Source organism: Mytilus californianus, unplaced genomic scaffold (assembly GCF_021869535.1).
Source record: "Mytilus californianus isolate M0D057914Y unplaced genomic scaffold, xbMytCali1.0.p SCAF_2, whole genome shotgun sequence".
NCBI lineage: Eukaryota > Metazoa > Mollusca > Bivalvia > Mytilida > Mytilidae > Mytilus > Mytilus californianus.
In genome coordinates, this window is record NW_026262668.1 from 19,371,477 (window position 1) to 19,384,469 (window position 12,993).

The 12,993-nt window shown below is 31.6% G+C and overlaps 1 protein-coding gene across 2 annotated transcripts in view; it reads left to right on the forward strand.

Moving 5' to 3' along the window:
- The window catches only part of LOC127729428 (serine/threonine-protein kinase N2-like), a 38,404-nt gene extending 26,590 nt beyond the window's left edge, over positions 1–11,814 (forward strand). For both annotated transcript variants that reach the window (XM_052237254.1, XM_052237255.1), the window contains exons 17-21: positions 1,263–1,482; positions 2,434–2,541; positions 3,498–3,578; positions 6,180–6,239; positions 6,956–11,814. In XM_052237254.1, the coding sequence (XP_052093214.1) occupies positions 1,263–1,482; positions 2,434–2,541; positions 3,498–3,578; positions 6,180–6,239; positions 6,956–7,099 (613 nt within the window). In that variant the 3' untranslated portion in view covers positions 7,100–11,814. The remainder of the gene's footprint in view (positions 1–1,262; positions 1,483–2,433; positions 2,542–3,497; positions 3,579–6,179; positions 6,240–6,955) is intronic.
- Positions 11,815–12,993: the final 1,179 nt, after the last annotated feature.

Consider the following 12,993-nt stretch of genomic DNA (forward strand, 5'->3'; position numbering starts at 1 on the left):
CTTATACACAATGCTAATTACCACAAAACTCGGATCAAGTTTGAATTTTAGTGGCATCACTTTTACCGTTCTAGAGTTATGCTCCTTTACAAATGGAAAAGTTGCTGAGTTTTTTCGTTTCCGTTCTCTAACTCAAGTTTGCCTCTACCAAATGTTATGAAACTTAAACACAATGCTTATTACCACAAAACTCAGATCAAGTTTGAATTTTGGTAGTGTCACTTTAATTGTTCTTGAGTAATGTCCCTTTATAACGTTATATGCAAGCGGGGGCATCATCTGTGTCCCATGGACACATTCCCCATTTATTTTCTTAATATTATAATCATCAGTAAATCTTTTCATATGACTTTAAGGCTTTGCAGAACCAACAACAGAAATCTTTTAATGTTTTTAATAGAGATCTCACCTTAATGATATAGCATTCTCATTAAGCATTTGATATTGATAGTTTTTATACGCCTGTTTACGGGACATAATACGGCATACTGTTGTCCTTCCATCGTCAACATGTTGGGCAATAACTCAAAAACGCTTTAACCAATTTACATGAAACTTTGGTGAATTGTTTATATCTATTGACGTGAGCTCCCTTTCGATTTTTATAAATTTTAGATTTTACATTTCCGAGTTATGGGGTTTTATTCATTCAAAATGGGGGATTTTCCTGTTTTCGGACAATAACTCAAAAATGCCATGAGCAGTTTTCATGAAACTTTGGTGAATTGTTTATATCTATTGATGTAAGCTCCCTTTTGATTTTTATAAATTTTCGATTTTATATTTCCAAGTTATGGGATTTTATTCCTAAAAAAAGGGGTGATTTTCCAATTTTCAGACAATAACTCAAAAGTGCTTTGAGAAGTTTTCATGAAACATTTGGTGACTGGTTTATCTCTCTTAAAATAACCTCCCTTTAGTTTTTTTTTAAATTTCTGATATGACACTGAGGGGTTATGGAACTTTATTCTTTGAAAAAGCAACGGGCATATCATGCGCTCATGGCCCAGCTCTTTATTTGTAATCTTAACAATTATGTTAAGTAAAAAAAGTGTACAGGTGTCCACACTCTAAGTTGAATATATAGTTATTTCACTAATTTAGGTTTTACTTGCATCTAATTTATATAATTTGAATCTACCTGATAGTTGAATGAAATGAATTTCAATATTGTTGATTTTTATGACTGCATGTTATTATTATGTACTAAAACACATTAAAACCATTTCAAATCTTAATTGTAAATTATTCTTCAATTTCAGAGACCTTAAACTTGACAATTTACTTCTGGATAAAGAAGGATTTTTAAAAATAGCCGATTTTGGACTATGTAAAGAAAGTATGGGTTATAGTGATAGAACTAGTACATTTTGTGGAACGCCGGAATTTCTTGCCCCAGAAGTTTTAACGGAAACCTCATATACACGTTCGGTTGATTGGTGGGGATTAGGTGTATTAGTATTTGAAATGTTAGTGGGTGAGGTGAGTCTGATATTAAGATTTATAATAAATTAAATAACTTGTACTTAGTGTCAGTTATGTTTGTGTATTTATTGTTACAGGTTAACAAAATGTCGAACAATTGTTAAAAACTTGTATAATTCTTCAAAAAGGATAATGAAGTCATGAAGTGCAGAACAAACAGTTAGTTTATGAAAAGTAAATATAAGTTATTGTGATGAAATGATTTCAGGAAAACAGTGTCTGGATGGTCAAGAAAGTTTGTTACTGGCAGGATGGTCATCATGATAGTATTGATATAAAAATAAAGAGATGTAGTATGATTGCCAATGAGACAACTATCCACCAAAGTTCAAATGAAGTGGATGTAAGCAATTATAACCAACCGTACGGCCTTCAACAATGAGAAAAACCCATACCGTTTAGGCTATTAAAGGCCCAGACATAAAAAAATATATATCCAATTGAGGAAACTAAAGGCCTAATTTATAACAAAACAATTTACAAAAAAACAAATATGACAGACATGAACCTACGACAACCACTGAATTACAGGCTCCTGACTTGAGACAGGCAAATAAAGAATGTGGCGGGGTTAAACATGTTTAATAGCGGGTGCCCAACCCTCCCCTTGAGTTTACATTTTGAAGAGTGTATCAATACACTTTACTCTATTAATAACTGATTTGTATTCTAGAAATTTTGTATAAACTAGAATTCTCAAAATGAATGAGTTGTTTCCTTTACATATTCAAATAAAATCTGATATGAAAGTGCCAATGCTTGTACACAAAGGAAAACATTGTCTTAAATTTAATGAAGTCCCTCCGTCCCTCTCCCCTTAAAAAAAAATAAATAAAAAAGAAGTCATCATTCTGTGTTGGGTAAAAGTATTGGAAGACAATTTTCATGGAATATAGAAGCTGAAGAATTTGGTTTTAATTGATTTGATGTGTTGTAAATGTTTTTTAGTCTCCATTCCCTGGTGATGATGAGGAGGAAGTGTTTGACAGTATTGTTAATGAAGAGGTCCGGTATCCAAGGTTCTTGTCTACAGAAGCCATTGCAATAATGAGAAGGGTTTGTATATTATCTTCATTAGATGAATTGTTAAGTGATGCATGTATAAATGACAAGCAAGGATACCTTTGAATCTTTTATTTATTTGTCATTTATCCACATATCACTTATCACTTAGGGCTTTTCCAGAAATAAATGTATGGGGGGTTGGAAGGCACTTTTTATTAAACCCAACCATGCATAAAATTTTTATTGATTATTTCATGTAATTGTTGAGGCTATCTGTCTAAAATAACCACCACCCATCAAGTCTTAATAAAAGTGCTGTCCGACCCCTCCCCCCCCCCATTCAATATATTCTGGAAAAGCCTTAACATTTGAGTATAAGACACTTTCATGAGAGCGTTACCTGGATTGGGTGTATCTATAATTTACACCAAGATATTATGGTTAATGCAAAAGGGGTCTTTCAGGAAGTTGTCCTAATAGTAAGGCAAAATATGATTATGTAGGATATCCAATTACAATTTTTGCCAAGCTAATAGACATGGTTTATAAAACTCACTAATTTGAGTCGAATTTGTACGATGTCAACTCAAAAATCTCAAATTGATTCACACCGGAAATGTTTTTTGTAAACTAACATCCAGCAACCTGCTGGGAAAAAATTCTGAAACAATAAGAAGAAAAAAGGAAGTTGGAAAATTTTGACAAACAAGACAATAATTTGGTGTGGCCCAATGTTGTGTTTGTCTTGCACAAAAAGTTCAATAAACTTACACCTATTCAAATAAAATTATACAATAGTCATACAACTAGTGAAAACAAGCTTCCCTATTTTTATTTATTTGAAGAGTTATCATGCAGTTCAGAACTCTTTTGATGTCAAAAGGAGGGAGACAGATATATTGCACACTCACTGTGTTTACTATTAAATGTTAAGCTTTATACAATTGATGTCATGTCTTATCTGTTGAATAAATTAGCTGTAACTGTTAAATTATTATGCTTTTTAGCTACTGAGACGAAATCCTGACCGACGTCTTGGCTCAAGTGAACGTGATGCTGAAGATGTAAAGAAACAAGCATTTTTTAGGGTAAGTTCCTGATAGTTAGATATTTAATTCACTGCCGTAGCACACGGTACGGTTGGTACGGTTCCGACCGTACCAATTTTAACTGCAGGTACAGAAAACCGTACCAAAAAAAAAAATATGTAAGAATATTATGCAAACTTCCATACAATAAATGTTTTACATTTACCCCTGCCTGTTTTCATTAAAAAGAAAAAACGTCTCTCAACGATAAAAGTACAGAGCAATGTCAACGTACGTTACAGCAGTACCGTAATCGGTTTATTGATTAGCAATTAATTATTAATTAATCAGAATCATGCTTTTGTTATGGATGCTGTTTGGTGTTGTCATTGGTTCATGCTCTAATCTGACACATACTGAATAAACTGAAATACCATGATGGATAATCTGAAGAATGCAATAGCCAACAACAATCGCCAGTTAATTGGGCAAATCTCCACAAAAGTTGCTAGTTCTTTAAGTTTAACGCTTCAGCTTGGAAACATTTTCACGATCGAAGAAGCCAGCAGTTTTTCTTTTAATGAATTCGGGATTGGTTTTGTTCGGGACTTCGACATGTCATGTTTTTTAATTCGGGATTTGGGGATAAGGTCCCTTCCTACCCCTTTCTGCACTGTGCCCTTCCGTAACATATGCATAAACCCTGAGCATAAATCACCATTATTTTACATGTTGAAAAAAAATCTATACTTCACCGGGCGGCAGTTTTTCGCGAGACCGTCGATTTACTCTTTCCATTGATCATTTCAATAATTTAGGAAAACTGTAGGAATGGTGTAGAATTTCTGTAGAAAGTGCATTGTATTTATGATTATCACTATTCTGGTCATTTAAATATTGATTTTAATAAAGCGAATGTCGCGATAAAAATCACGATACCGTTGCTGGTCAAGAATAGATGCACCCTTAAAAGCAAGCTACATGTTTTTTTTACCAACAAAGGTGGAAAAGAGGGGAGGGGGGGGGGGGGGGGCTTCCCATTTCTTGGGGGGTATCAAGGTTTGTTTTGGATAGGGGTAAACTTATAATAAAAATAGACAAGAGGAAGGAATAACATTCCTTATTATTCTAACATGAAGAAAAGTTTTCCTTTTTGCAAGGGTGATTTTGGCATTTTTCATCGAAGTAAAATTAGAGATAAGGAGCTCCCCAAAACACTACCGGTAAAAATGATTAGTCCTTTGAAATCGGAAATCTGATTTCTTATGTAATAAAGTTTTCAATCAGGAAAATAAAAAGCCACCAAACTGTTAAAAAGGTGTAATGGAGTAAAAAGAAGAGTTGACAACCGAAGCGCTATCCAAAAAAGAATCGCGATCAATGGACAAAAGACAAACCAGGAATCAAATAAGACACACAAAGACAAACAACACCATTCAACATTAAAACTAAAAACAAATAAGAAACACAGACCCCGAAAAAAAAGGTGCGACCTCATGTGCTCCTGAAGGGTAAGCCGGTCCTTCTTGCAAGACACCTGCTGTCCAAAAAATCACGGTAATTGCGACAAGCTCTCGACTAAATGTGCATATGCCAAAATCGTACACAATACATATAGACAAGATACAAATTATCAAGAAACACAGTGCTTTATTTCATCTTGACAGTCGCTGCATGATTTTCAAAAATCATATCCTACAAGGTCAAGACGACCCCCCCCTAGTGTCAACTTAAGTGGTTGTCTTTAAAGTTCACATTAAAACATGTTAACCCCGCTGCAATTTTGCGCCGGTCCCAAGTTAGGAACCTCTGGCCTTTGTTTTTCTTGTATTGTTTTCAATTTTAGTTTTTTTGTGTGTTATGGAGTCTAGAATGGAGTGCATTCCTCTGAACCAACTTACATCGTTGTTTCTGGGTCGGCTGCAGCCTACCCCAGTGTATTGTTTTATTTTTTTAAAATACTAAAATTTTATAACAAATAAACTGACAGAAATCTCTTATAAAGCATGCACTTTGCGCAATGATTTGTGGTGAAGTGGCGAGGTATAATATGTCAATGTTGTTCTCATTCACCGATCTTGTTATGTAAATTACACAAAAAAGGAAAACAAACTACTAAACCCACAAGTGATGGGAACACACACATTCATATTTGATTTTTTTTTCAAGTTGTCGAGTAAAAAATGCTGCTTTTCAAAAACAATTTTTAGTGCCAGGTAACACCTAGAATGCAGGATTTTAACGCTATTAACCCCAGACCTTCTGGGTGCCTTGAGCAGCCCCCATACCCCCTGCCGTAATGCTAATTGTCTAATTTGCCGAAACCGTACCATTGTTTTTGGGCATGCTACGCCTATGTAATTCAATGCAAAATAAGTAATTTGAAAATTCTAACAATATTTTCCTGCAAGTGTAAAAAGCAAAAAAGGAAAAATAGTACTATTTTTTGGGGGCGGGGGTTATATTCTTGGAGTCACCAAACTTCAGATTTACAATATTATACAGTTCCATTGCCATTACTTTTGAAAGTTGTTTGGAATGTCAGCAATTTGTAAAGGAATGCTATGATTACTTTATTTTTACTGGTTCTTATTTGCATCAGATTGTATTGATAGAATATGACTTGGACATTTTTTATTGATAATATTTTTGCTTCTTCAGAATTTGAATTGGGATGACCTACTTATGAAGAAAGTTAAGCCTCCATTTACTCCAACAGTTGTAAGTATGATAAGTTGTATTTGAGTAATACATTTGTTTGCCCTGCCATGATTGTGACAGGGACACATTGATCTACTCTCTTCAGTCTTTTCATATTAATGTATAGGTATTTGTGTGCTAGGCGGCAAATAAAATTCCATAGTAAATGTTTGACAGGGCTTTGAATCAAACCTAAAACCTTCCAGACTCAGCTTGTCAGCTATCTTATGACCATCATTGCATTTCTGTTCATACTAAAAATATTCATATCTTGATTGATAACTTAAGTGCCAGTCTTTGTAAGAATTGGGCAATTTTAGAAAAATTTCAAAACATTGCCAAAAAAAACCCACCGACCTAACCATCATATTTTGAAGTTACCGTCATCCTGAGTTAGAAATGGTATTTCTTTTGTTTCTGCGTGTCTGGTAATTCGAGAAATCTCTAGATAACTTTTGGTTAGAATGATAGCAAATTACAGAGTTAGCTCCCCTTAATTGTTAATTTCTAGTGCATTTCAACCAAATTATACCTTGAATTACCAGAACAGGAAAAGGAAACGAATGTTATATTCGTGCATCATTATACAATTTGAACATAAATTAATGTCAACTTGAGTGGGTTTTTGTTTGTCATGTTTTCACCACTTCCTGATTCTGAGGCAGATTGGCACTTAAACATAATTATTTTTAAAAGCAGCATCCATTCTCTTGGTACATTTTCATTATATGTTACAGAAAACTGCAGAAGATGTAAGCAATTTTGATGAGGAATTTACGCAAGAACAACCAAGACTCACTCCTGCTAAGGACAGACGAGAACTTTTATCTGATGATCAATCAATGTTCAAAGATTTCAATTATATTGCTGATTGGTGCTGAGAATATTCAAGTGCCTGTCTCCTGAAATATGATTCTTAGGTGTGCATGTTCATCTTTTCTGTAATGTATGAAGTTAGATGCCAGAATCCTCTCTGGTTACACAATTTTTCTGTTGAAATTTTTTTTATCATCAAATTGGATAACAAAATTTTCCATTGCACAGTAATTTGCAGTAAAATGCATATTCTGTATGGGTAACAAGTAATGGTAAACTCAAATTTCAAAAATAAGTCACCTTAATTCAAATAAATATAAAAAGAATGGTGAATTATAGATATCTGTTTTGGGTAAAATTTAATTATTGGTCACTGACTCAATGCACCCCCTCCCCTTAAATATATTAATCTCATCCTTTTTTATTTTAATAAAGGGTAAACCCATTTGTTAACATTCTATAAAATGTTATACAAAATATTTCTCACTATCATTCCATTGTTTAATAAGTAAGAGATATTGGAGGTGATGCAGTAGTCTAGTCTGAGAGTGGTGAATATGAAATGCAGCATGTTTTCAATTAGCTTTACTTTGTTTTTTTTTATCTTTCATGAGATAGGCACTTGTAATTATTTCCTAAAATGTGATACTATTATTTTAATTGAACAATATTTAAGGCAATACAGTTATGAAGTGTTCTTTTGGGATGATATTCTCAATGTAGATTTTTCGCTCTTATTTTTTTTGTTTAGCGATGTACTATGTTTATTTTAATGCTGATTTTATGGATATTGTTACATGAATGTTCATTAAAGAATTTCTGTACTGTCTCAAAGTCAAAGTGAAAGCCTATTTCTTTGTCAATGTTTAATTATTTATCTGTGTACAAGGTATTACAAACATGTATTTTGTGATCATTCCCTTTCAAATTTCAATATTCTAATTGTATATTTCTTCACATTTTCAATACATAAGGCAATCAATGACATGCATATATGAATATATCAGTATCTGATAAGTATGTGTCAAGTTGATCAAATAAGAAAAAAAGATAAGTATGATGACCCTAAAACTTACCTATGGTTAAAAGTATAAATTTCTCAACAAAAAAAACAGAATAAGTCATAAATTTTATAAATTGTGCGCCTGCTTCATATTGAAGATTCAGAACAATTTTACTGAAATTTGATGCCAGCCTAGTTAAATGATGAAAAAATTTAAAGTAATGGCAAGAGAAATATTTTTTTTTAACAATTTATAAAAATAAGGAGATATGATATGATTACTTTTTATTTTTAATCTCAGAAATATAAAGTTTTTATTTCTTAAGAGTTGTAGTTACTGTTCGAACAATCCAGAAGATATCAATGGGGGAAAAAAGATTTCTCTGAATAAACATTTCAATACCATTCCTTTATGTTGTTTAGAAAAAAATCTCCAGTTTTATATCACAAGTTTTCCCTTAGACCTGGAATAAAAATGTAAAGGGTTACAAATGAATATGAATTTGGAAGATTGCATGTAAAATAATTAGAAATCGTTCCTATTGGTCAAATTTGTCATTATAAGGATGAAACAACTGTTGACACAATATCATGAGATTAACTTTTTGGGGGGTTATGATAAATGTGAAACCAAATGTCCTGTTGAGCTTTCACATAATACAAAGACACTTATAAAACTGTATTATGTATGACTTTACAGCATTGCTCTTTAATTGATCCAGTATTGGCAAGTGGTATTTGGTCAGACAGGATCTAGTATTTATATTGATTGGTGGAGATTTAAGGTTGTACTTGATATTTACAATGCATAATTTTAAATTAGATTTTTATTTTGCGAATGATTCATTTATTCTCCCTTGCATTCATAGGTTATTTATTTATAGTGCTATTTTAATTTTTCTCTGTTACATTGTGGTGCAAGAAAACGTGAAATTCAGGACGTGTGTAATTCTGATGATTTGTTTTATTGTGTAGTTGCAATGCATTTGGAATGAAATCTGTTATGAATTTGTAATTTTTATGCTCAGGCTACAATAGTAGGGACATTATGCTTTCCGATTGCCTTTTCATCTACATGTCCCATTATCAGGTTAAAGTTTTTGTTTTAATGTAGGTCAAAGTTTCGGATGAAGGTAGTTTACTGTGAAGTTGTGGTCGAACCAACTTGAGGCTCAGTTTACATGTTTATTATGATATTAACTTTTTTTTTAAATATATGCCAGATTAGGGTTGTGACCAAGGTTTTGCATTCACTGAACATGGAAATATGATAGTGCAAGCAGGGCATGGGTTCCTATGGACACACTTTCTTGTTATATACTAAAGGAAAAATGTATTTCTCACTGAGAAACCAATACATGCTGACACAGCATTAGACAATGAATCAATCAATTCTGACTGATAAAACACAATGCATTTTGAATGGATACTTAAAGGCCACATCACAACTTAACTAAAACGAAAAACTTCACAAAATGACCATAGATTTTTTTCTGATAGCGGATTATACATTTTTATTGTTTCTTCATTTAGTTTTAAGTGGTAATAGTCAGATTTGGAAGGAATATTTGATTTCCATTTCTTTGTTTATTTGAGCTGTTGGTCTACATTCTAGCAGGTTTTTATTTAATGAAAAATTGACATCCCATGAATAACATTTAATCAACAGTTATTAAAATATCTTATTTACTTAAAAACTGGTTGAATTTCAAAGAAGGAAACTGATTTTAACGTAAAAATCAGCTGATCTCTTTACCATTGGATTTATTATTTAATCGTCTGTATCAAGTGTGGATTTTATTCTTTTATCTGTCAGACATACATTGATTCTCATCTTTCCAAGTCAAAATATGTACTAACTTAAAACAAACAATAATTGACATAAGCATAGGTGACTCATTTCATAATAAAATCTTACTATTAAAATTGATCTTAAGTTGTCTGAAATGTTCATGGCTTACAAGCTGGTAATTTATTATTTTTGTTATTTTAACTGGTAAATTTTAGTGAAAGAATGGCTCTAAGGCTCCCTTATTGAAATACCTGTATCAATTATCAACATGCTTAATCTATATCCATCTATCTAGGATTGAAAATTACAGTAAAAGAAGAAAAAGTTCAAGATAAAACTATAAGAACAGTGCTTAATTTCTGTTACAATAAGATTATTGTTGACTCCTATTGGGTAATCATTTGCTCATGTTATTGATTATGGTCAGTTTATTTTAAGTGTCAATATGTTTAAAAGAGGTGTCACATTTACTCAGGTTTCAGCAGAAGTATACATTTTTCAAAAGCTTCTGTAAATCACTGCACACAGTAAGTCAGGGATAAAGCCAAGTGTGGTCCTTTACATCTATACTTAAATGGTCGGGACTTATGGTTAAATCTTGTCTTAAGGATGTTCGCTACTCTGTTTCAGAATAACAAGCTTTTTAAATGACTGTTTTAAAATGATAGTATATAAATAAAGGAACTATAAAAGCAGAAAAAAATGAAGGGTCCATGTGCTTGTTTTCGAGATATAAGTCATTAAATATTTGGCGGGAAATGATTCTCTCTAGATTTTTCATACTGTTTACATTGGCCGCTTTTTTGTTTCAAAAACTATGAAAAAATAACAAGGATTTTATAAGATTTTCAAATATGGCTTTTTAAACTATACGTAATAAAATTATAAAAAGAAAAGTAGGGGTTAGCGGGCAAAATGTTTTAATGGCAATACATGGATAAAACCAGAGGATTCCGAAAATCTGGCAAAAATTCAAAAACAAAGAAGAGCAAACATCCTTAATTCACTGTGAAGAAAGGAACATATATATTGGTTGGTTCCTTTTTAATAATTTATGATTATTTTTAATTTGGTATTAACCTAATTTGATTAGAATGGCTAGCCAGATTATATCAATAAATTAAACCTGATAATTGTATACCTCTGTTATTTTGGGGTTGTATAAAACTTGATAGGATTGTTTAAAACATGTTTATTAATAAACAAGTCCAAAAACTGGAAAACTATGTAGCAAATTAGTTGAATTGAAACATTATTTGTGACTGTAAAATTAAACATTGATGTCTTTAGGGTTTTGAAATACAATACATAATCTTGGTTGTAATTTAATGGTTTTAATTCTTAAAATTGTATTAAAATTTCTGTTTAAACCTATGTGCAGTCACACAAAATGTTCATGGTGTGGTTTCTTGAAACAGAATGTAAGATTTATGAATTTGTAACTTCTTATAAAGTGTGTAAAACCTGCACTCACAAGTATTACTACTGTTTTTGAAAACAGTACCTTTGATAGTTAAGATGTCCAGTCTCAATTGATATCATATAGAACATTTTTATTTTTGCTGGTTTCAGCTTTCAGCTATACTTCATACATTGTTTTCTTCATAAAGGACTGGCACCTTTTGTGTTCAACCAAAACCATACATGATATATACATCTACCTTAATATAGAAATTTTAAGTCATATGATAAAAATCTTGTCAAGTTTTCAAACAGGAATACAACTTTAAACTCAGCTCTTGTTTTTTTTTCAAAATACATTGTTGAATAATATATCTTTCTAGTTACATGAATTTACACCATAATGAAAAAGTGTATAAATTTTTACCAATCATTCCGTGGATTCCGATTTGGACTTGTTTATATAAGAGTAATATCATTCCATCCAGATGTACATATATTGCTATCAGTGCATTTACAGCATATTGTGTATATTTGTATATAACTTATAAATAAAAGACTATGCAAATGTACATTCAACATAATCATGTCTTGTTTACTTATGGCCTTGGGAGGACATTATGATTATCATTTTTGTTGAGCCTTCGACTTTTGTCGAAAAAGCGAGACATAGCGATCCTACATTCCGTCGGCGGCGGCGTCCACAAATATTCACTCTGTGGTTAAAGTTTTTGAAATTTTAATAACTTTCTTAAACTGTCCTGGATTTCTACCAAACTTGGACAGAAGCTTGTTTATGATCATAAGATTATATTCAAAAGTAAATTGTGTAAAAAAAAAATTCCATTTTTTCCGTATTTTACTTATAAGTGGACTTAGTTTTTCTGCCAGGAAACATTACATTCACTCTGTGGTTAAAGTTTTTGAAATTTTAATAACTTTCTTAAACTATCCTGGATTTCTACCAAACTTGGAAAGAAGCTTGTTTATGATCATAAGATAGTATCCAGAAGTAAATTTTGTAGAAATAAAAATTCCATTTTTCCATATTTTACTTATAAATGGACTTAGTTTTTCTGCCAGTTAACATAACATTCACTCTGTGGTTAAAGTTTTTAAAATTTTAATAACTTTCTTAAACTATCCTGGATTTCTACCAAACTTGGAAAGAAGCTTGTTTATGATCATAAGATAGTATCCAGAAGTAAATTTTGTAAAAAAAAATCCATTTTTCCATATTTTACTTTTAAATGGACTTAGTTTTTCTGCCTGGGAAACATTACATTCACTCTGTGGTTAAAGTTTTTAAAATTTTAACAACTTTCTTAAACTATCTTGGATTTGTACCAAACTTGGAAAGAAGCTTGTTTATGATCATAAGATAGTATCCAGAAGTAAATTTTGTAGAAATAAAAATTCCATTTTTCCATATTTTACTTATAAATGGACTTAGTTTTTCTGCCAGTTAACATAACATTCACTCTGTGGTTAAAGTTTTTAAAATTTTAATAACTTTCTTAAACTATCCTGGATTTCTACCACACTTGGACAGAAGCTTGTTTATGATCAAAAGCTAGTATCTAGAAGGAAATTTTGATAAAATTTTGTTCCATTTTTTCCGTATTTTACTTATAAATGGACTTAGTTTTTCTTCCAGTCAACATTACATACATTCTACAGTTTCAGTTTTTAAAACATTAGATTCATAAATTATCCTGGATTTTTACCAAACCTGGACAAGCTACTTACAATCAAAAGATAGT